The sequence below is a fragment of the Fundulus heteroclitus genome, unplaced genomic scaffold (assembly GCF_011125445.2).
Source record: "Fundulus heteroclitus isolate FHET01 unplaced genomic scaffold, MU-UCD_Fhet_4.1 scaffold_191, whole genome shotgun sequence".
NCBI lineage: Eukaryota > Metazoa > Chordata > Actinopteri > Cyprinodontiformes > Fundulidae > Fundulus > Fundulus heteroclitus.
In genome coordinates, this window is record NW_023396603.1 from 142,209 (window position 1) to 166,441 (window position 24,233).

Consider the following 24,233-nt stretch of genomic DNA (forward strand, 5'->3'; position numbering starts at 1 on the left):
CATTTGACCGTGTCCCCCGAGGGATCCTGTGGGGGGTACTCCGAGAGTATGGAGTACCGGACCCTTTAATAAGGGCTGTCAGGTCTCTGTACGACCGGTGTCAGAGTCTGGTCCGCATTGCCGGCTGTAAGTCGGACTCGTTTCCGGTGAGAGTTGGACTCCGCCAAGGTTGCCCTTTGTCACCGATTCTGTTAATAACCTTTATGGACAGAATTTCTAGGTGCAGCCAAGGTGTTGAGGGGATCCGTTTTGGTGGCCTTAGGATTGCGTCTCTGCTATTCGCGGATAACGTGGTTCTATTGGCTTCATCAGGGCGTGATCTACAGCTCTCACTGGAGCGGTTCGCAGCCGAGTGCGAAGCGGCCGGGATGAAAATCAGTGCCTTCAAATCCGAGACCATGGTCTTGAACCGGAAAAGGGTAGAGTGCCTTTTCCGGGTTGGGGAGGATGTACTGCCCCTAGTGGAGGAGTTCAAGTATCTTGGGGTCTTGTTCACGAATAAGGGGAAGATGGAGCGGGAGATCGACAGGCGGATTGGTGCAGCGTCTGCTGTGAAGCGGGCGCTGTACCGATCCATTATGGTAAAGAGAGAGCTGAGCCAAAAGGCGAAGGTCTCGATTTACCGGTCGATCTACGTTCCTACCCTCATCTATGGTCACAAGCTTTGGGTCGTGACCGAAAGAACGAGATCCCAGATACAAGCGGCTGAAATGAGTTTTCTCCGTAGTGTGATTGGGCTCTCCCTTAGAGATAGGGTGAGGAGCTCAGTCATCCGGGGAGGACTCAGAGTAGAGCCGCTGCTCCTCCACGTCGAGAGGAGCCAGTTGAAGTGGCTCGGGCATCTGGTCAGGATGCCTCCTGGACGCCTCCCTGGTGAGGTGTTTGCTGCTACCCCCGCGACCCGACCCCGGATAAGCGGAAGAAGACGGACGGACGGACGGAACATCTCTTACACAGAAAACTGCAGTGACTTCTGCAATAAGAGACAGGAATTCATAAATGGTGAAGACATCTGGTAAGAAGCCCCCAAGAGGAAGAGCAAACCAAACAGCAAGTGGAAAGATGTGGCAGAGGAGGACCATGAAGTTCAAACAAAAAAGGTAGCTGCCTGGATAAATAACATTGCATGAGACCAGTTTATTGTAATTCAGAACGTTGTAAATAATTAACACTAAAACTTCATTTGAGGACTACTAAAGGCAGCCTAAATAACTAAACTGCCACTTGCACAATAGTTTGAAACCCTGGCATTAAGCAAAGGGTGATCACTTGTTTCTCAAGTGTGTGAACACTGTTGCTAAAAGCTGATGTGTTAGAAGTAGGCAAAATGAAAAAAAACGAAAAATGAGTTGGCTCACTGGGTAAGGAATCTCTAAATTTGCAGCTATTATGGAGTGTTCCTAGTCTGAACTTGTCCAAAACCAGGAACAACTGTTGTGAACCGGTGACCGGGAGAGAGGACTGGTCCATGTGGTTTGATATAATAGATGAGGCACTGTAGCTCAAATTATTGGTGGTTCTGATAGAAAGAGGTACAAATACACAGTGTACTGAAGATTATAACACATTTATAGCTGCACATAATCATAAGAGCTGGACCATATAAAGATGGAATGAGGTGAGTTAGTCTGATGAATTCAGTTTTCTTTAACAGGATGCATCCGGTAAGCCAACAGGGTCAGTTTGATGCTTTGGACAATGCTTTGCTGGGAAACCTTGATGCTCCATTGTCACAGACCATCTTTAAGCTTTCATGAGAGCAATATTCTATCAGTGTACTCTTTGAGCAGGATAGCATGGCTTGCCACAGAGAAAAATTACACTATGAATAGTTTGAGAAGTTTGCAGAGACTGATTGGGGCTTCTTCCCCAGAAGCTAATCTAATTGAGCAACTTTGTGCACCATATTTTAAACCAAACAAGTGACATTTTTTATGGAGACTTATGAGAGATCAAAGCACATCATACTGCAGCTATTATAAAGGGAGACATGTGTTTGACCCTAACTTATGTCAACAAGTATTAAACCAATTTTTAATACTTGATTCTACCTATCAGATTATGTGACTAAAAAGGGCCTTACCAATTTCAGATATTCTGATTGACCCTGAGTCTGCAATGAGAGACACTAGAGTCACACAATCTTTGAAAAATGGTATTCTGGACTTTTTGCAGGAGTGAATTCTGCAAAGTTGATCACTGAATGCAGTCAGCAGATAGAAAATATTTAACAATTTGTCTGTATGATATGATATGATTGAATTGTCTTTGTAAAGTGTCTTGAGATGACTTGCATTTTGAGTTGCCGCTATAGAAATAAACTAAATTGTGTTGCTTCTTTACAGTTTCTGGAAATTATAGATTATTCCAAAATGTAACTAATAAACCATCTTTTATGTTTGACATATGTGTTAAATGTGAATAAATGTACCAATAAGTAATGTTTTGTTTGTATATTTGTTTTCACACTCACAGTCTATGGAAGATGTCAGACGGATTATTAGAAAGAAATGCAACAATATAAGCGATGCAAAGCAACTAAATCAAAAGAAGTCATAAAAGTAGTGTTTCTGTCAAGATATTTTTATTCCGAAAACGTGCACTTTTTTCACCTTCTTTTGACAACCAAGAACTTCAGTTCTCAGTTCTTATTTAGTTCTTAGCTGAAAACATACTTTTGTTTAGATCTTTGATGACAATTGCAGTTTTTCTTGTTCCATTTTTCACCTAGAATGACTTCCTTTTTTTATTTTGAAATGCAGTCTGTAATAGTTTAAGCTGACATTAAAGAAACGGCACAATATGTTCTATAATATATAACCAAATCAAACCTATCAAGCTTATTAAACTTCTGTCTTGTAATTGTGTAAACACATTGCATTGTACCTGCATTATGATGTAACTGTAAGAATATGTTATTCATATGATGTGCTACAAGATGGTGAGTGAACTTAAGTATACTTATAATATACAAATAAAATATCAAAAACCGTATTGTAGTTTTAGTAGCCTAATTCTAGAATGTGTACTTAAACTAAAATATGGACTAGCAGTATATAACCAGTACATTGGCAGGATATTGAAGAGTATACTGGTGGTAAACTTTAAATATACTTCAGTAAACTAAAATGTGAACCACAAGTATACCTTGTAAACGTCTAGTATATAGGTTAGTGTACTTGCTTAATACTTTAATGTATAATTTAGTAAACTTAAAATGATCTTGGAACAGTATACTTTAAGTATACTTTTGTAAACTAAAAAATTTCCCAATTTGTCCAAAGAAGTATTACAATAGTTTACTTCAAGTGCACTATAAGTACATGGTTTGAGTATACTTTCTAAACATATACTTAAGTATTCTTAATAAAATTTACTTCAAGTATACTACTTTTTGCCAAGGGTTTTCAACACTTTACCTCGATATTAGCAGTCGACAATACAGCTATCCATGAAGAGCTACCCATGACGGAAGTGTAACCGGTCAATGCCTTAAAACGCATCCCCGCGCAACTCTGCGCCTCTTTTGGTTCCGTTTTTTTTTTAACTTTTCCCTTTTTTTTCATTTTTTGGTACTGCAATATTATATGAACCCCCTTGTGGAAAATCTGCACGTTTAATCCAATCATTTATGCACGTCATGCTTTCGGGCTGTTATAAGAAATATTATTCTGAAGTCACTATGGCCTCACACCACTCGGACACAGGGCCAGGAGACAAGATGTCTGTGTATGTAGTGTTGTACAGCATTCGCCCTTGCACTGTTGCTGAGTGCAAGGGCGAATGCTGCGTAGAATGATTATTGTCTAGGATAGACTGCCTTTGTTTTGTCTCAAGCCAAGGCAACTGTGCAGTATTAGGGAGAGCCGAAAAGCGAGACAGGGCAGAGACAGGGCAGACGCAGACTGCAGCGGCACCGTGGGGTGCGATTACTTTCCATCTATGTGATCTCTGCTCTGTTTCTCAATAAAGGTAGGCTATTGGAACTTAATCACCGCCGTCTCCTCATTTAGTAAAGATGGGAACTCAGTTATTATTGTTTAGAATTCCATCCACACGGGCCGATACTTTTCAGCCTGAAATCAAACTTTCCACCCTGGGAAAACATTGAGTGCCTTTGACCCACTATTCGGACTTCTCTGTTTACAGACTTATATAATATAATATAATATTATATAAGTCTGTTATATTATAAGTCTGGAATATTAATATATAACTCCTCCTCCCAGCAAGAGTGTTCGTATTTCACCTGAAAAGGTCATTTAATTTTATTTAATGTAATTTAACCTTAAAACTTCATTCACTGTTATGTCCTCTGCATTTACATTAACAACAACTGTTGTTGTTAATGTTATGCTAGAATAGTCACAAGCTTTTACTCTCCGGACATAGAGCTACTGATTATCAGCTGCAGACAGTTTTACCTGCCTAGAGAGTTCACTGTTATCATCACAGCGGTCTATGTCCCTCCAAGCGCTAATACAAAAGAGGCTATGAGCGTTCTCTATCAGAAAATCTCCAAGCTGCAATCTACACACGCAGAGGGTGTTTTCATCATTGCAGGGGATTTTAACCAGGCAAATATGAAAACTGTTCTACCCCATTTTTACCAACACGTGGATTTTGCAACTCGGGGAGAGAACACTCTAGACTTAGTCTACACAAACATAAAAGGAGCATTCAGAGCAGCCCCCCGCCCCCACCTGGGCTCGTCAGATCATCTCAATGTGATGCTAACCACTGCATACAGGCCCCTGCTGATCAGAGCTAAACCTACAGTGAGGCAGGTGAGAGCTTGGACTGAGGGAGCAATGGAGGCGCTCCAGGACTGTTTCGAGTGCTCTGACTGGGACATGTTCAAAGCTGCAGCAACTTATGAGGACATGATCAACATTGATAAGTACGCCATGACTGTGTCAGCCTACATCAGCAAATGCATCGAGGACGTCAGCGCCACCAGGACCATCATCACCCGAACCAACCAACGACCCTGGATTACTGCGGAGGTCCGTAAAGCGCTAAAAGCACGGAACTCAGCCTTCAAGTCCGGTGACAAGGAGGCCCTGAGGACAGCGAGAGCCAACCTGAACCGTGCCATCAGGCTAGCGAAGCGGAACCACAGTCAGAAAATCCAGAAGCTTTTCCATGACGCAAGCAACACCAGAAAGGATGTGGAAAGGAATAAGGGCAATCACAGAATACAACACGCCCTCCCCCCCGGTGGGTGAAGCAGATGCAGACTTCCTAAATGGACTAAACAACTTCTTTGGGAGGTTTGAGGCATTAAACAACACGCCAAATATGAAAGCTGTCCTCCACCAGGAGGAGGAGGTGCTCTGCCTTGACACAGCCAACGTGTGGAAGACTCTAAGGAGATTCAACCCGCGGAGGGCCCCAGGCCCCGACAACATACCTGGGCGGGTGCTCAAGGAGTGTGCAGGTCAGCTGGCTGGTGTCCTCACAGACATTTTTAACACCTTGCTGGAGCAAGCCACAGTGCCAGCATGCTTCAAGTCTGCCTCCATCATTCCGGTGCCAAAGAAACCTCAAGTCACCTGCTACAACGACTACCGGCCAGTTGCACTGACTCCCATCATGATGATGAAGTGCTTTGAAAGGCTGGTGAAGGAACACATCGTCTCCAGTCTCCCCCAACACTCGACCCGTTCCAGTTTTCCTACCGACGGAACCGCTCCACTGAGGACGCCATCTCCTCCACTCTTCATCTGAGCCTGGCACACCTGGAGGAGAAGAACACGCATGTGCGGATGCTGTTCCTGGACTTCAGTTCAGCGTTCAACACCATCATCCCACAGCATCTGGTGGGAAAACTGGAGCATCTGGGCTTCAAACACACCTCTTCGCAACTGGCTGCTAGACTTCCTCACCAACAGACCTCAGTCAGTCCGGGTCGGACAGAACACCTCTGAGGTCATCACCCTCAGCACAGGCTCCCCTCAGGGCTGTATTCTGAGCCCCCTGCTGTTCACTTTGATGACTCATGACTGCGTCCCCAGGTTCACCACCAATCACATCGTGAAGTTCGCAGACGACACAACGGTGGTGGGCCTGATCAGAGACGACAACGACCAGGACTACAGAGAGGTGGTGGAGTAGCTGGTGGGCTGGTGCAGAGACAACAGCCTGATCCTGAACGTGGAGAAGACGAAAAAGATCATCGTTGACTTCAGGAAGAACCGGCCTAACCACGCTCCACTGCTCATCAACAGCTCAGCTGTGGAGGTGGTCAGCAGCACCAAGTTCCTGGGGGTGAACATCACGGACAACCTCACCTGGACTGTAATCATCACGTCACTGGTGAAGAGGGCACAGAAGCGACTGTACTTTCTGCGGAGGATGAGGAGGCCTGCCCTCGCCCATCCTTAAGACCTTCTACAGAAGCACCATAGAGAGTGTTCTGACCAGCTGTCTCTCTGTGTGGTGTGGAGGCTGCAGTGCCTCTGACTGGAAGAACGTTAGGAGAGTGGTGAGGACAGCAGAAGGGATCATCGGGGCTCCTCTTCCCTCCATTAAAGACATTTCATCGCAGCGCTGTGTGTCCCGAGCCCGAAACATCATCAGGGACTCCTCACACCCCCACCATGGACTGTTCTCCCTGCTGCCCTCTGGGAAGAGGTTCCACAGCATCCGCTGCAGGACCACCAGGTTCTGCAAAAGCTTTTTCCCTGCTGCCATCAGACTGTTGAACTGCTGAAGTATAAAATGGACTGTGTACCACACTCGCTAATTTGCACACTTGTAATTGTATCCTTATCCAGCATTATAAATGCTGCCCAACTCTTAGTCTCCAATATCACTGCTGCACTTTATCCGGAAACTTACTGCATATTCGTTTACATTTCAACTGTCTACTGTTAAATCACTGCTGCACTTTATCCGGAAACTTACTGCATATTTGTTTACATTGCAACTGTCTTAATCTTCATGTCTCTATCCAGACAAGGCTGATGCACTGCTGCATCAACTTAAATGCACATCTGCCTAGGAGCCGATGACATCATGGCCCCAGACGAAGTGCAGGACGACATGCCAGAGGATGAGGAGGGGGAGAACGTGTTGGAGGCAGGCAGTGGTGCTCCCTGGCGGGACCAGCTGTCTGCCGAGGTGTCTGCCCTGGAGGAGGGTCTACCCGACTACGATTACATTTAGTTGGCAAGTATAATCACTTTTTAGCTTTTCTCATGTAAGGGTTATGATAACAATTGTAGTTAAGTCGTTTTCTGCGTCTTCTTATATATTTTTAGGAACATGGCAGCCTTCGATTGGGTCAGCCCTGCAAACCCTGATGGACGATGTCGTGAACAGTGGAGAGGGGTATCCCTTGGAGTCAGAAGACTCCAAGGTCATCTGTGTGGCATCCCATCCAGCAGCACCACCAGGGACTCCTGCTCAGTCAAAATTGTATATTTTATATATATATATATATATATATATATATATATATATATATATATATATATATATATATATATATATATATACGTTCTTTAGTAATATTTATTATATATTGTCTGTAAATAGTTGTAATAGTTATTTTTAAAATCAAATGTAAATAGTTAAAATGTTTTTGATATTGTAAATACTTGCTTCTCTAAAAATAAATTGATGTCACTGAGAAGTTGTTCTAAGTTTACTTAAATTGTAAAGAAGTGATGAAACAGATAATGTAAAAAGGTTAAAAGACTTTAAGAACACACCGACAACAATAACTTTTATAAAAAATTTAATAGTTTAATTTAACAACAACAGCAACACAGAACCTGAACTTGTAAAAAAAAACACTAACAAAATGTAACGTCTGTCCACCATCCTCTCCAATAAATCAAATAATCTGTCCATCCTTTCCCGACTCTCTCTTTCTCTTCTCTCCTCCGCCTCCCTCTGCCATCTGATATCCTCCCTGATTAAATCCACCAACTCGTCACTCCGACTTCTCTTCCTCCTTTCCTTCCTCTCTCCTGGCCTTTCATCCTCATTTTCTTCCTCATCTTCCCCCTGATGCTGCTCAGCCTCTGCAGCACCTGGCCCTGGTGCGTCCTCAGGGATGGAGGCAATTAGGACAGGTGGGGCAATAGAGGGCCTCTGTCCTAATACCTCCTCCATGAGGACAAACCATGGCCAGGTGGCAGCAGTAGGCTTCCCACTGACCCCCTGCCCTGTCCCTGGATCTTTGCATTCCTAAAGTAGAGGAAAACAATTTGTGTCAACAGATGCAATTTTCTGTAGTGTTTCTTTAAAGCTAGAATAAAGGAGTGTTTCATGAACTGGATGGATCCATGAACTTTGGAATGTTAACTTGGAGATGACTTTTTTCAAGCTTTCTCAAAGTGTAAATTAACCTGAATACAATACATGTAATATGTCATTTCCCTAAACATATATACACACACATACATACATATATATATATTTATATATATATATATATATATATATATATATATATATATATATATATATATATATATATATATATATATATATATATATATATGTATATGTGTGTGTGTGTGTATTTCATTACATTGGCCAAACCTGAACATACTTCGTATTTTTTTTTCAAGTTGTCCCACTTTTTTTTGGCCTGTTGTGGCTCAACTTCACCCTCCAGGCCCATTTTTTGCAGGATTGTTCTAAACAAGAGAAACGAGAAGAGATAAACACACAAGGATCAATACTATCACAAATATAAGATTAAAAAAAAAGTGACATCTGGGCTTCATTTGATGTGATCAAAAGATTATATTTGTACGTTGGTGTTTCAACAGGACTTCTTTGAACTTGTGTGACTTTTACATGTAAATGCAACATGTATATGGAATTATGCCTCAACTCTTACCTCCATCCGAATGCGGCAGTGTTTTTGGCCCCGGCAAAGAGGTGGTAATTTTGCCCACGGAGTTTTATCAACTCCTCCCTGCTCCCTAGAACAAAATGAAATGTAAAGCATATTTCTGTTATGTCAACAGGCAAAATGACTGTTCTGTATAATTACGCAGATATTGTTCTTCAAGTGAATTATACTTTAAACCTTATTATACTGTACTGTAAATTAACTATACGTTATTGAGTATTCAAACAAAACGTTTGCAGTATTAACAGCCCAGTACAGCTGGACTGATGTTATTTCTTCAGCTGCATTAAGCTTTGACAGTTCTAATCATCTGTAATAAACTGCATGAGAATAAATTGATCGGATTTGTGAAGGATACGGCTATCAGCACAGTTACAATAAAATGTAAGTTAAAATCAAAAATTGTGACATTTTTATGAAGGCTTTTAATGTTGCTGAACGTCTCGTATCAACAGATTAGCTCTAAGCTTTAGCTTTAGCTGGCCCTACAAATTCCGGTGGCTCCGTTACCGTCATGTATTTTAATAATGTTCAGTTAAAAAAATAAAAACAAACTACTTACATTTAAAGGTGTACTCAGCACTACTGCCAGCGCTGCTGCTGCTTTCCATTAGTCTTGATGAAAATCCGCCTTCTTTCTTTTTCTTCTTCAACTACTAAAAAAAAAGCGGAGAATTCGGGGAAAAGGAGGACGCATTCGAAGGCTGCATTTTAAGCATCCTCAGAATTTTTGCATTGCTGTGACGTTACCGGCCTTAAAATGCGTCCTTCGAAGGACACAGCCGCCAAATTGAGGCACAGCTATAGTCCCTCCAGCGTGTCCTAGGTCTCCCTCTGGGCCTCCTCCCAGTGGGACGTGTCCGGAACACCTCACCAGGGAGGCGTCCAGGAGGCATCCTAACCAGATGCCCGAGCCACCTCAACTGGCTCCTCTCTACGCTGAGTCCTCCCCAGATGACTGAGCTTCTCACCCTATCTCTAAGGGAGAGGCCAGACACACTACAGAGAAAACTCATTTCGGCCGCTTGTATCTGGGATCTTGTTCTTTCGGTCACGACCCAAAGCTCGTGACCACAGATGAGGGTAGGAACGTAGATTGACTGGTAAATCGAGAGCTATACCTTTTGACTCAGCTCTCTCTTCACAACAGAAAAGTTGAGAAAGATAAAATCTCAGTAAGGTTGAAGGCCGTCCGTCCGTCCGTCCGTCTTCTTCCGCTTATCCGGGGTCGGGTCGCGGGGGTAGCAGCTTCAGTAGGGAGGCCCAGATGTCCCTCTCCCCGGCCACTTGGGCCAGCTCCTCAGGAGGAATCCCTAGGCATTCCCAGGCCAGCCGGGAGACATAGTCCCTCCAGCGTGTCCTGGGTCTTCCCCTGGGCCTCCTCCCGGTGGGACGTGCCCGAAACACCTCACCAGGGAGGCGTCCAGGAGGCATCCTGACCAGATGCCCGAGCCACCTCAACTGGCTCCTCTCGACGTGGAGGAGCAGCGGCTCTACTCTGAGTCCTCCCCGGATGACTGAGCTCCTCACCCTATCTCTAAGGGAGAGCCCAGACACACTACGGAGAAAACTCATTTCAGCCGCTTGTATCTGGGATCTTGTTCTTTCGGTCACAACCCAAAGCTCGTGACCATAGATGAGGGTAGGAACGTAGATCGACCGGTAAATCGAGAGCTTCGCCTTTTGGCTCAGCTTTCTCTTCACCACAACGGATCGGTACAGTGCCCGCTTCACAGCAGACGCTGCACCAATCCGCCTGTCGATCTCCCGCTCCATCTTCCCCTCATTCGTGAATAAGACCCCAAGATACTTGAACTCCTCCACAAGGGGCAGTACATCCTCCCCAACCCGGAGAAGGCACTCTACCCTTTTCCGGTTCAAGACCATGGTCTCGGATTTGGAGGCACTGATTTTCATCCCGGCCGCTTCGCACTCGGCTGCGAACCGCTCCAGTGAGAGCTGTAGATCACGCCCTGATGAAGCCAATAGGACCACGTCATCCGCGAATAGCAGAGACGCAATGCTAAGGCCACCAAAACGGATCCCCTCAACACCTTGGCTGCGCCTAGAAATTCTGTCCATAAAAGTTATGAACAGAATCAGTGACAAAAGGCAACCTTGGCGGAGTCCAACTCTCACCGGAAACGAGTCCGACTTACAGCCGGCAATGCGGACCAGACTCTGACACCGGTCGTACAGAAACCTGACAGCCCTTATTAAAGGGTCTGGTACTCCATACTCCCAGAGTACCCCCCACAGGATCCCCCGGGGGACACGGTCGAATGCCTTCTCCAGATCCACAAAGCACATGTAGACTGGTTGGGCAAACTCCCATGCCCCCTCAAGAATCCTGCTGAGGGTGTAGAGCTGGTCCAGTGTTCCACGGCCAGGACGAAAACCACACTGCTCTTCCTGAATCCGAGATTCGACTATCCGACGGACCCTCCTTTCCAGAACCCCTGAATAGACCTTACCAGGGAGGCTTAAGAGTGTGATTCCTCTGTAGCTGGAACACACCCTCCGGTCCCCCTTTTTAAATAGGGGGACCACCACCCCAGTCTACCAATCCAGGGGAACTGCCCCCGATGTCCACGCAATGTTGCAGAGCCGCGTTAGCCAACACAGCCCCACAAAATCCAGAGCCTTAAGGTACTCAGGGCAAATCTCATCCACCCCCGGGGCCTTGCCACCGAGGAGCTTTTTAACAACCTCGGCAACCTCAGCACCAGAGATGGGAGAACCCGACCCAGAGTCATCAGGCTCTGCTTCCGCAATGGAAGACGTGTCGGTGGGATTAAGGAGGTCTTCGAAGTATTCCGCCCACTGAAACACGACGTCCCGAGTCGAGGTCAGCAGCACACCACCCCCACTGTAAACAGTGTTGGTACTGCACTGCTCCCCCCCCCTGAGACGCCGGATAGTGGACCAGAATCGCTTCGAAGCCGTACGGAAGTCTTTCTCCATGGCCTCTCCGAACTCTTCCCACGCCCGAGTTTTTGCCTCGGCGACCAGCCGAGCCGCCTGCCGCTTTGACTGCCGGTACACGTCAGCTGCTTCCGGAGTCCCACAGGCCAAAAAAGCCCGGTAGGACTCCTTCTTCAGCTTGACAGCTTCCCTCACCGCTGGTGTCCACCAGTGGGTTCGAGGGTTGCCGCCTCGACATGCACCGACAACCTTGCGGCCATAGCTCCGACTAGCCGCCTCAACAATAGAGGCGCTGAACATGGTCCATTCAGACTCAATGTCCCTCGCCTCCCTCGGGACATGTTTAAAGTTCTCCCGGAGGTGGGAGTTGAAGCTCCGTCTAGCGGGGGACTCTGCCAGACGTTCCCAGCAAACCCTCACGATACGTTTGGGCCTGCCCGGTCGGACCGGCTTCCTCCCCCGCCATCGGAGCCAACTCACCACCAGGTAGTGGTCGGTGGAGAGCTCCGCCCCTCTCTTCACCCGAGTGTCCAAGACATACGGCTGCAGATCAGATGAAACGACAACAAAGTCGATCATTGAACTGCGACCTAGGGTGTCCTGGTGCCAAGAGCACATATGGACACCCTTATGCTTGAACATGGTGTTTGTGATGGACAATCCATGACGAACACACAAGTCCAACAACAAAACACCACTCGAGTTCAGATCAGGTGGGCCATTCCTCCCAACCACGCCCCTCCAGGTCCCACTGTCATTGCCCACGTGAGCGTTGAAGTCCCCCAGCAAAACAAGGGAGTCCCCAGGAGGGGCACTCTCCAGTACCCCTTCCAAAAAGGGTGGGTAATCTGAACTGCTGTTTGGCGCATAAGCGCAAACAACAGTCAGAACCCGTCCCCCCACACGAATGCGGAGGGAGGCCACCCTCTCGTTCACCAGGGAAAACCCCAACGTGCAGGCACCGAGATGGGGGGCAACAAGTATGCCCACCCCAGCTCGGCGCCTCTCACCATGGGCAACTCCAGAGTGGAAGAATGTCCAGCCCCTCTCAAGGAGACAGGTTCCAGAGCCAGAGCGGTGCGTCGAGGTGAGTCCGACTATCTCTAGTCGGAACCTCTCAACCTCGCGCACAAAAAAAAAGGTTGAAGGCCAATGGGTAAAAATAGGTTTTAAGACAGGTTTTAAAACTGGACAGCGGAGGGGCCTGTCAAATGTACAAAGGTAAGTTGTTCTATAACTTAGGGGCCCCAATACAGAAGGTCCTGTTCCCTCTAAGCTTCTGCTCAGAACTGTGAATGACTGAGCAGTTGGTCAGAAGACGTGAATGAGCAAGCAGGGGTGTAACGGTGAAGGAGAAGCTCATTTAAGTAAGGTGGGCAAAGCTGTTTAAAACCTTAAAAACTAACAGAAGTTTTTTAAACTGAACTCTAAGATAAACAGGTAACCAGTAAAGGGAGGCAAGGAGCGGGTAATGTGCTTTATTTTTTATTTTAAATTTTTCCATTAAAATGTGTCCAGTAGTATTTGAACCAGCTGCAGACATCTGAGGGAGGACTGACCGAATCAGAGAGAAAGAAAATTACTAATTCAACCATGATGAAATACAGGCTTGGAGTAGGGTTTCCAAATTTTTGCCTTGAAAGAATAGGTTTTAAAGTTATAACTTTTTAAAGAGGCTTGAAAATATTCTAGATAATCACTTTAAATTTGTTTACATTACACCTATATCTGAGAAAATGCAGTTTGTTCATGTTGATAAATTATTATTGTGCACAATTTAGTTGAGTGCAAAAGGGCTCTGTGCTCAGAATCTCTTTTTCTCAGTTTCTATGTGATGAAATAATTACATATGGGACAACTGTCCCTTTTATGTTGTTACTCAGCAATAGTTAATCCACAAAGCCTGATAAATTCAACCAGTTAATCAGACCACAGGCATCTCTTTGAGAGTTGGACAACTTTCAGACAAAACACGTGGGTGTCTTTGGACCAGCACATCTTAAAAGAAACTTAGACTGGCATTATACAATAAACAAATTTGAAAGTATACTATGATTACGACTGAATTGGACTGAAATGTGTCTGCTTAATCTGACAATATGATTTGATTGTTTTGAGTGAGTTGAATAGTTAAAAACTGAATTGAGACCAAAATGGGAAATGGGCAAAACTATGAATTTGCTGTCCCCCACATCCACATTGAAAGACCGAATGATGGGAACAACACCTCTCTGTGGTTGCACTCAAATGAACCATGCATTTAGATGATGGTTCAGATCCAGACTATAGGAGAACTGAGCTCATTTGCCAAAAGCAGCTGAATTTGTGTTTCTGTCCAGTGCTCTTTATTTTTTTGCCCAGACAGTTAAGAAAAATGGTTGCTCACCCTGAGTCTGGTCTGGGAAATCTTTTTTCCTGTTAAAATTAAATGGTTTCTCTTTACAGTCATCACAGTCCTGCTGTAGAAATTGATCTGAATTTGAGTGTTTGTAACAAATGCAATATTTTAATTAAATTGCTTTCAAGTAAACTGAGGTAAATTAAAAATGTATCAATGGCAAAAAGACAAAATCTATAAACTGTTTCTTCTAAGTAAAAGTTGTTCAGGTGGAATACTAAACAATAAAATGTTTCTTTAGTTTTTCTTTATTTAAAACACACAACTCAGTAAGAGGGATCTATAACATTTAACATTTCTTCTTTTCAGCCAAAGAACAGCCATCAGCTAATAAATAGTTGGAACAAACTATAGAAAAGTTTTTGTCATACAGTTCAAAATAAATAAAGATGAAGAGTAATACATTCATATTTCCTTCTAAGACATGTTATTTCTGCTTTGGTTCAAATACAATCTAAAACTATTTCGCAATGTTCTGTAAATTAAGCCGAAAATATTGAAAAGAACACCCCAAGCAGTTATTATTTATTTAGAGCAATTATCAAAAGAGGCTAAGGTAAGATTTTGTAAAATCTCCAAAAGAAACAAAAACATTACATTATAATAGCAAAAGAATCCCTCTGGAGAACGAATCTTGAGCCACACACATTTGGAGCCACCATCCTACAACAATGGGTTTCATGTGCACACAGCATGGATCATTGCAACTTATTTGCTCTTCAAATTCATTCATTCTAAGTCATCTTTAACTTGTCTAATGGGGCAACATGTTAAACACACACACCTTTATTTTGAAGACTTACAAAGGAGACTTACAAAGAAGTCTTGACTTCCATTCCTTTTTTAATCCTTTCTATGGCCTAACCCTGAGCTTTATCCTAAGTTTAAATGAGCAATATGCAATATTTCACCACTAGGTGGTGTTTGAGCACTGTAGTTCAAAACAAAATGTATTACAAGTCGCCTCTCTTTATCTCCACTGTAGCTGGCACCCAGCCCCTCCTTTCACTTCTCATTCATCGCCTTCTATGCGCATATTTGTAAAGGATTAAAAGCACAGCAAAATAGAATCACCTTTCAGAGAAACATTTCTAGTGAAGCAACTCAGAACTTTATAATGCTGTTAGCAAGAGAACATCTCCTGGGAGTGCTCTCCGCCATATTACTCCAACACTGTGCTGGTCTGGCGGTGGCATTTTTGGACAGGGAGGGCCTAAGCTCTGAGTGGCAGCTGTTCACATGCACGTACATGCATCCGCGCCCAGCCCGTCAACATAAACAAGACTGGAGAACAACATAGAGAGATGCGGTGTGATGTCATACCATAGTTCATGTGAAATATTACCTTTTAGTTCTTCACATCACTATCTTTTAGTTTGTTCTATCTAAAATAATGACATTTTGCTTATTGCACCTTTAAACATTATTAGTATATACCTAAACCTAACTAACACCTTAGTCCTAAACCTAATCCCTAGCCCCAAAAAAAGTTCCTGACTTGACATCAAAGTCCGCACTTTAACAAGTAAAACACACAAAAGATGTTCTCACTCACCTACAAGTACACACACACACACACACACTAGTTTAAAATAAAAAGTAAGGACCATGCCTCAACTTCCAGACTTCCTTTCATTTTAAGCCTTCCGGTGGCCTAACCCTGACCCTAATGCTTTTTGTTAAACCTAACCCCTAGGCCAGAAAAAAGTATCTACTTTACCAATAAATTGAGCAAAAATGTTCTCACTCAGCTGCAAGTACAAGAACACACACACATCTGTGTTTTACGTTTTTACAAAGTGAGGACCTTACCTTGACTTCCATTCATTTTCAAACCTTTCTATGGTCTAATCATGAACCTAACTATAAACCTAACCATTACCAGTACATACCTAACCCTAAATCTAATTCACACCTTAGTCCTAAACCTAACCCCGAGAACTCCGCCCCCCAAAAAAGGAGGGACGATCAGAGGAATGTCCTTACTATACATGAAAGTCCACACTTTACCAGTAAAATGCATTTCACCACCAAAGTGAGAACTTACATGTCTGGAACCAAATAAGAGCAAGCTCCATTGGCGATGGCTGTCTTGGTAATGTTTTAATATAACTTCCGTACTTGTGTTAAAGATTTAAAGCACTTCACAAAGCGTGTGGGAGGAGAAACTTCTTAATTGAAGTATGGGAGGCATATTCACATCATTACAATAAGTTGGTGTACATTAGAATGATCATCTTAATGCAGTAGCCAGCCTGCAATTTCTGAATTTAATAAACATTGTAGAACAAAATTTGTACAGTTACTTTATATTTATACAAATACAAACTTTATATTTTTAACCAGCTTCTTTAATGGGTTGCTGATGTCACTCAAGAAGCTGTTTTCTGTTGGCAGTCACTCATTACAAATATCCATTGAGGTGTCTTTGTGACTGTCTGACAGTTCCATTGCCATGGTTATTTGGACACGTGGTGCGTGCCTTCCAGGTATTTATACTGATTTGCATATGTATTGAGGGGCTAGGACAGGGCGGCCCTAGGTACACATGCAAGTTTCAGGATTTCTACCTATTGCCAAAATTTAGTATGAAAGTTGCACACTCTTTCATACATGAGGCCCCTGATATGAAATACTTGTTGGAACCCTGTATAACATAATCTCATAATGTATGTTTGATCCAAGTTACTGCTTTCTTATCCACCTTAAATCTCTTAACTCCTCCAACTTGATTAATTTTCTCGTTATGCTCACTATTTTTCTGCTTCCTCATTGAAAAAAAGATGCATTTCCTGATCACAGGCTTTACCTTGCTTGTCCATTTCTAACATCTTTACTTGTCTTTGCTGCTCTCTTTAAATCTTTGATAACGCACTGGAAACTATTTTTGTTCACCTCTTTACCCATTCATTGGCTCTGCAGCCTTGAGGTCTGCTCTGCTGTTGGTCAACTGGGTATTTCTCCATCATGGAGACAATACTGGAACTCTTTCACGTGCACTTATTACATAGACTGTCAAATGCTGGATCTGTGTATGAGTGCGTGTGTGTGTGTTTGTTTGTGACTAAGTGGATGTGTCATTTCTGCGCCAACACACAAGCATCTGTTTCCTTTTTCCTTTCTCTATCTCTCTTCTGCTCTCACTGCCATCAAATCTGAACAACCGGGCAAAACCAGTGTACTTTTCCTAGCTAAAATTTGTAGTGTTAAAGCATCAAATGAATACAAACCAAGTTTTTTCGTTTTTCTTTTGATTACATTGTGCATGTGTGGTTGAAAACACCTTACCACCATTCCCCTAAAATTCCTAAGAATCTCTTTTTTTTATCAATATTCTTACAAGTTGGTGGTTAAAGGCTTCTAAATATGATTATTTCTGGTCTTTATGAAGAACACTGGAACTAGTGTAGATGATTTAGTGTCCAAACACAATATATACAGGGTACCTATAGAGTCTGCAACAGATGGAACGTAGTATGGAATGTGGAAGTATTTCCAGGTAAGAATAAAGACAAAAAAAGGCAAGAGTAAATACGTTCACCATTGTATTGTCTGCCTTCCCTTCCTGCCTGCCGTCCATACAGCCAGTCCTTTCTTTCTTTCTTTCTTTCTTTCTTTCTCTTTCTTTCTTTCTTTCTTTCTTTCTTTCTTTCTTTCTTTCTTTCTTTCTTTCTTTCTTTCTTTCTTTCTATCCTTCCTTCCTTCCTTCCTTCCTTCCTTCCTTCCTTCCTTCCTTCCTTCCTTCTACCCAATACATATCAATTAGAAATAACAGGTTTACAACCATCTTGCATTTGTCGTCCATATTTGCAACAGATGGACATTTCAAAGTTAATTAGGAAAAAAGCCTGTACAACAACCAGGTTTTGGCTGGACAGATACAGTGGGATGAAATAGCAGTGGTTTAAGTAGATTTTTAAACATTTCTCTTGGAAGAAGACTAATGGCTCTTCCAGGACATGAGCAATACGTTTCCTTTCTCATCTGATGTGTTGTCAGTCACCCAACTGATCTCACTATCACCAGAACAGTCACACTAAAGTTTCTTTGTTCAGATTGCATGTGACTGAAGGAAGGGTCTGCGTCCTCAGATTGCGTCTCTGTCTGTCCTCACTATCTCATCACCAAGGGGTTCCCAACTTTGAGCATCTCCGTGTCTCTCTGTGGGACCCTGCTGAAACGAGTGCTGCATCTCTTTAGATTTGCAGTCTTTGCTTCCTTCTGTGTGCGTTTATGTGTGTCACCCATAGAGGACAATAGCCCGGGTCATCTGACCTAGAAGCTGCAGACCACTAATATCACATGATGGAGGCTGAAGGCCATGTCTTTGTTAGCAGCCCTATTGTTAAAGCTAAGGAGACAGCTGGGGCAGGGAAAAGGGAAACACTGCACGCCTATGCAAGCACGAGCCTTCATATGCTGGTGCACCCTCTTTACTCCAATCAGGTTTGGTGACAAAGATGATCTCTTCGTGTTCTCAGCTGGAATACTTACACTTAAACACACACACACACACACACACACACACACACACACACACACACACACACACACACACACACACACACACACACACACACACACACACACACACACACACACACAAACAAAAGGACCTTAAAAGACAAGTCTAATATCATGATTTGTCACAGGACAACAGCAGAAAGTTTATAAATAGGCCCCAAAATAATGTATTTAACAATAAAATTCAGAATATGTTTACTTTCCATACAACTGAGATACAATGTGACATACAGACAGCATCTGTTGTGAGCGAAGTACAGAACTCGAAGGAAACCACTAAAAACAACGGCCTTACAGATAAGTTTGCAGAGATTTGAATAGTGATGCAAAAACCTTTTCCAGGCCTACCAAAACATCACAAAATGGAATTAATGTCAACTCAAAAATATTCTGACACTCAAATTCATCTTATAGCCTTAAACATTGAGCTTCACTGCACAAACTGGGTGAACGACCACTATGAACAGAACAGGATTGAGCAACTTTCATTCTGAAAAGGTCGTCCTACTAAGGTTTACTTCTAACCTTGATTTGCAAGAGTACAAAATGGCTGCTGCAACAATATTAAACATATTTAGCAGTAACACATGAGGATATATTCAGGATATATTCTGTTGTACATGTAACTATCAGGCATAATGTGTACTCCTGAGGGTAAATAGTGTACGCGATCTTACAAACTTTTCCACACTTTTTCCTGAGGACCATGTTTTTTCTATAAGGTTTTATATGGAACTGAATTACAAAACACATAAAGCAGCTTAGCTTAGCTTAGCTCAACCACCTACATAACTAACTCAACCAGAAAGAACCAAATTTAATTTCTGTTTGGAATTTCGAGGCTGGTAGTGATAAAAGAAAGGAATGTCTGAAAGGGGACAATGTCTGGAGGTTTGAAACAAGATGTCACGTGACTGAACAAAGATGATCAGCTAAGATCTAAGGCAAAACACTTCTGACAGAATCTTAACTATAGTGATACAATATTCGCTTCAGTCACCCACCAATTAGATCCAAAGAAAAGTGTTTTGAACAAAAATAAAAAGCTCCAAAAAGCATCTTTATGATCAACGAAATCAGCTGTCCTCAAATCTCTGTCATCCATTTCTGATGTTTCAATATTGATATTGTGGTTTGTAAACTAATCTCCCAGCAATCTATCATTTGCTTTCTCAGTCTCTTCTTCATCTGCTATGGTTCAGTATTGCTCCTACAGCCAGCCTTCCAATTCATGTTTCACTCCCAGAAGATGTTGGTGATGTCGGAGTCCAGGCTGAAGATCCAGACCACAAGTGGTGTAGAAATCAGGACAAACAACCAGGACACGCCCTTCATTGACTGATGGAGCTTTGATATGGTTGAACCAACTAATCCCATGCTGGCCCATGACCTTTGCAGCTCTTCCTCCTCTAGTGTCTTTAGGAGAGAATAAACAGACATATCAATTTGAAAAGATTAGACAGAAACAAATGCATTATTAAAAGCTATTAGACTGCCTCTTGGCTGGACCTGGCTTCCTGGTTCAATGTAGTTGCGGGCCAAGAACTTGAGAGCCTCGTCCATCAAGATGACAGGCAGTGACATCTTTAAAACCACCACCCACTGAGTCCACGATAGAGGGCAGATCTGGAAAACCACCTGTGGATGCAAAAATACAACGAGGATGTTGGTACTGTGGGCATTGTACTCCTGTTACCAGTAGCCTGGGTAAGAACCAAACGTTACTGGACGACCTTTCTCACACAGTCATGCTGTCATGTATTCTTACCGGCAGGGGGTCGACATACAGAATGAGGAAGTGTAAAGCCATGGAGAGACAGATGGCTCCCACCAGCCAGGGGTTTGACCATGGAGGCATTTTTAGCAGAGATTGGTTCTCTGAAAGACTGCATAACCAAAGAAATAGATGTTACTGTTTTGTGAACAGTGCAACCAACAAGTTTGAACTGAAGAGTCCAGACAGAGCAAAGCACAGACAAACCTAAAACACCAGTTAAAGATAGCATCTCTCACATCAGTGATTATAGTCTTCAGTTTGATCCAATAAGCACAGATGTTAATTGTTCCAGTCTATGATTGGTTGTTTTCAACAGATTCTGATCTAGTCTAAAAATGCTAATGGTGAAAATGATGCTATGAACTACTACCAAACTTGTTAGGAGCTTATGAAGTGACACAGTTTTTATGGCTGACAACTGTCAGCAGCTAAGACCCTCATCTTTCCTTAAAGAGGCTGGTCTCCATACTATGACTTTACAAATATCTACACCAGCAGCTACCTCTGGTTTGATAGAAAAGTTTTCCCATTAAATTATCACACTCTGTTGGCTTCTTATATTTTATGTCTGTTTTACATTTCTTTTGCTCTATTGTTGGTAAACAAAGCACTTTGGTGTATATTTATCATAACAAGACCCCATGACTGGAAGTATGATATTGTGCATTGATGCAATTAGTAAATAAGGAAAAGCAATGAGAGCCAAGCGAGTCTACAAGTTCAACAGAGGTACGAAAAGAAAGAGGTTCAGTAACCTTAACCCTGTAGATTGGGTTGGTCTTCGATCAAGTGTTCACTTTACAGCAAGGCGTTGAAGAACAATATGCTGCCTCTTATAGTAGCTGCATCTGTTGCCATCTTGCTTTCTGATGCATCCACGGTATTGTCAGCAGATGGCACAACAATGTTTATGTCTACTTTTCGCACCCGGCACAAAATTCTTTTTAGGCTCAAAAAGGACTAAGTAAACAGTGTTATGACAAAAGCTAAGTGTAAATTGTTTTATTTAAAGATGCATATATAGTTTTTATGTTTTCTTATATGGTTATAGTACATAACTTCACTGTAATGTAAAAGTGACTGCGACCAACATTGTGGCGAACAACCTCATCAGCTTAGCATGTGTCTGACTAATGTTGGGTACATTTCTAAATAAATAAAACTGAAAAGTCCTCACAAATTGATCTTGTTTAATGTTCAAAGACTGTTACTGGTAGGTAGTCTGATTTGATTGTTTTTCTCCAAAAAAATAAAAAATAAAAAATAATTTTATCTATACAAGTACTGGTTCAGTTTCTCTCTGAATCTAAATCAAATGTACTGCACCTACACAGAAATGCCTGAAATTTCATTTCTCAGGTCAAAACAAAAGGTTTAGGCAGTGATGCATGAAGCCTGTGGTTGTAGAAGCTGGAAACAGTCTTGGTAAAGGTGATGAATAGTTAGTGGAAGGCTAATAGGGTCGACATACAGGGAGGGACAAACGACAGTGACTATTGGCTTTTATCGGCACCGCGGTGAAACCCAACACACGGGACATGACAGCAGCGTTTCAAATTGCGCTGTTGGATTGCTTGTTTCCCAGAAATTTGATTGGTTATGAAATTGGAGGGGTTTTGATATTTTCAAAGCAGTCTGTGATCACGGCTGATCCAGAAAAATGGTGACAGTGCCATGCAACGGAGACAATACAATTTCTTGTGTCACGTCGCAAGCACACGTTTGCACGTTCATGTGTACAAGCTTGAAATTTCCCACGCATGAATTTTGCCGGTCACTCTGCTGAAGGAGGGCTCTGTGACTGGCGCCTCACTGCACAAGATCCATAGGAAATGAATGGAGAGGGAGTGAAGTCACTCCCCGTATGTCAAGCACATTCGTCATTTTGGAAATTGTCAAAATCCAATGTATCAGATTCAGCATAAGTGATGGCTATGCTTACCTATTGCTATGCTTATCTTACCTGTTCAAGGCATTGCACATTTCTATGGTGACCAGCACAGACAGAGCCATCGTCATAGGATATGGGGACTCAAACACTGAACATTGCACACCAGCAAATTCAACGTGGCCTTCATTGCACTGGAGATAATGGGACTGTGGGAGATACCGTGTGTAAATAATGACAGCAGATGTGAAAGTTTACATTCTATATATTAACAGGTTTGAGTGTAAATCTGTCCCATACCCCAAAGAGATTCTCTTTCACCTGTACATTGGGGGTATTACTCAAGATTTAAAACTGCAAATTTTAATCAGCTGTACCAGTGCAACAAAGTGATTGTCAAAGGTAAACATAAATAGCCTGTAGTTGTACAGCACTTTATCAAATCTGGGGCCAACCTATTCTGTCACACATCCCTGACATGTCAAGGGGGAGTGGTGGCCTAGTGGTTAGAGCAGTGCGCTTGCGCTCTGTGAAGGTTGCAAGTACCCGGTTCGATCCCTACCGCCTGCACTCTGGGTCCCTGAGCTAGACCCTTAACTCCTGATTGCTCCCCAGACGCTGCACCGTGGCAGCCCACTGCTCCCCAAGGGGATGGGTTAAGATGCAGAAGTGAATTTCTCCATTGTGAGATCAATGATTATCAATTATTATTATTATGAGCCACACTACTTATAATGGACATACATAGTAGCTGCAGTGTAGCCCTGCTGCTCATGAACCGTTCAGACAGCAGATGAATTTAACTATGTACTTTCTAATAAAAAGGGTGAGGTTTACCAGCTGATAGAAGGATAGTTTGGGCCCATCATGGCCTGCCATAAACCACCAGGCAGCAGCTCCTACAGTGGCTGCTCCCACATAACCTGCAGAACATAGTCATTCGGTATCTCAGGTGACATGTTCCAACCATTAAAGAATGAACAACACATTATTTATCTGCCAATCTTTTTTCTAGACATACTGTAACTGAGCTTGGTATGGTGTCACCATGTTCCAGGCATATGACTCACATCCAATGATGAGGTAGCGGCAGAACAACCAGCTGGAGATCAGTGGCTCTTTGGGAGAGCGGGGAGGACGAGACATGATGTCTAAGTCTGGAGGATTGAAGCCCAGAGCGGTTGCTGGGAAACCATCAGTGACCAGGTTGACCCACAGTAGTTGGACTGGGATCAGAGCTTCTGGCATGCCCAGTGCAGCTGTCAGGAAAATGCTGGGGAATAAAATGGGACAAATAAAAAAGAAATGTTGCCTTATGAAATTAATCTTTTGTTTTTGTTTTTTCAACACATGGATTTGTTCTACTAACCAGACCACTTCTCCTATGTTGGACGATATGAGATATCTGATGAACTGTTTCATGTTGTTGTAAATAGCTCTGCCTTCCTCCACTGCAGCCACAATGGTGGAGAAGTTATCATCAGCTAGGATCATCTCCGAGGCTGACTTGGCTACAGCTGTACCACTGCCCATAGCGATGCCAATCTCTGCCTTTTTGAGTGCTGGAGCATCATTGACACCATCACCTGTCTTAGCCAATCAAAGAGGACAGGCAGAAAAATGTGGAGACCATCCAAAAACAGAATCTGATTGTGGTTCATGGAGTTAGGTCTCATTTTCACTTAAGTCACACAAAAAAAAAAAAAAACATATAATAAATTCCAGTAATTGATCCGGTGGTAGAGAACGTATTCAGCTTCATCCTTCTAGATAAAAAAAGAGGAAATTAAATGCACATTTAAATTATACTCCTCACAGCTTTCAATTTAAACTTTGTTTAATTCAA

General features: G+C 42.9%; 1 protein-coding gene and 1 long non-coding RNA gene across 2 annotated transcripts in view; both read right to left on the minus strand.

Moving 5' to 3' along the window:
- Nucleotides 1–7,736: 7,736 nt before the first annotated feature.
- LOC110369096 lies at nt 7,737–9,517 on the minus strand. Its single transcript, XR_004928579.1, has 3 exons — nt 8,861–9,517; nt 8,567–8,654; nt 7,737–8,199 (listed from the first exon to the last, which is right to left on the minus strand). It is a non-coding gene; the product is annotated as an uncharacterized LOC110369096 (long non-coding RNA).
- A 9,323-nt stretch (nt 9,518–18,840) lies between these two features.
- LOC105922785 (sarcoplasmic/endoplasmic reticulum calcium ATPase 2) overlaps nt 18,841–24,233 on the minus strand; it is a 135,929-nt gene continuing 130,536 nt past the window's right edge. Inside the window, exons 17-23 of the mRNA XM_036129598.1 lie at nt 23,757–23,977; nt 23,458–23,660; nt 23,225–23,310; nt 22,463–22,596; nt 20,491–20,608; nt 20,232–20,360; nt 18,841–20,138 (exon numbers count right to left, since the gene is read on the minus strand). Coding sequence (XP_035985491.1) covers nt 19,959–20,138; nt 20,232–20,360; nt 20,491–20,608; nt 22,463–22,596; nt 23,225–23,310; nt 23,458–23,660; nt 23,757–23,977 — 1,071 coding nt within the window. The 3' untranslated portion in view covers nt 18,841–19,958. The remainder of the gene's footprint in view (nt 20,139–20,231; nt 20,361–20,490; nt 20,609–22,462; nt 22,597–23,224; nt 23,311–23,457; nt 23,661–23,756; nt 23,978–24,233) is intronic.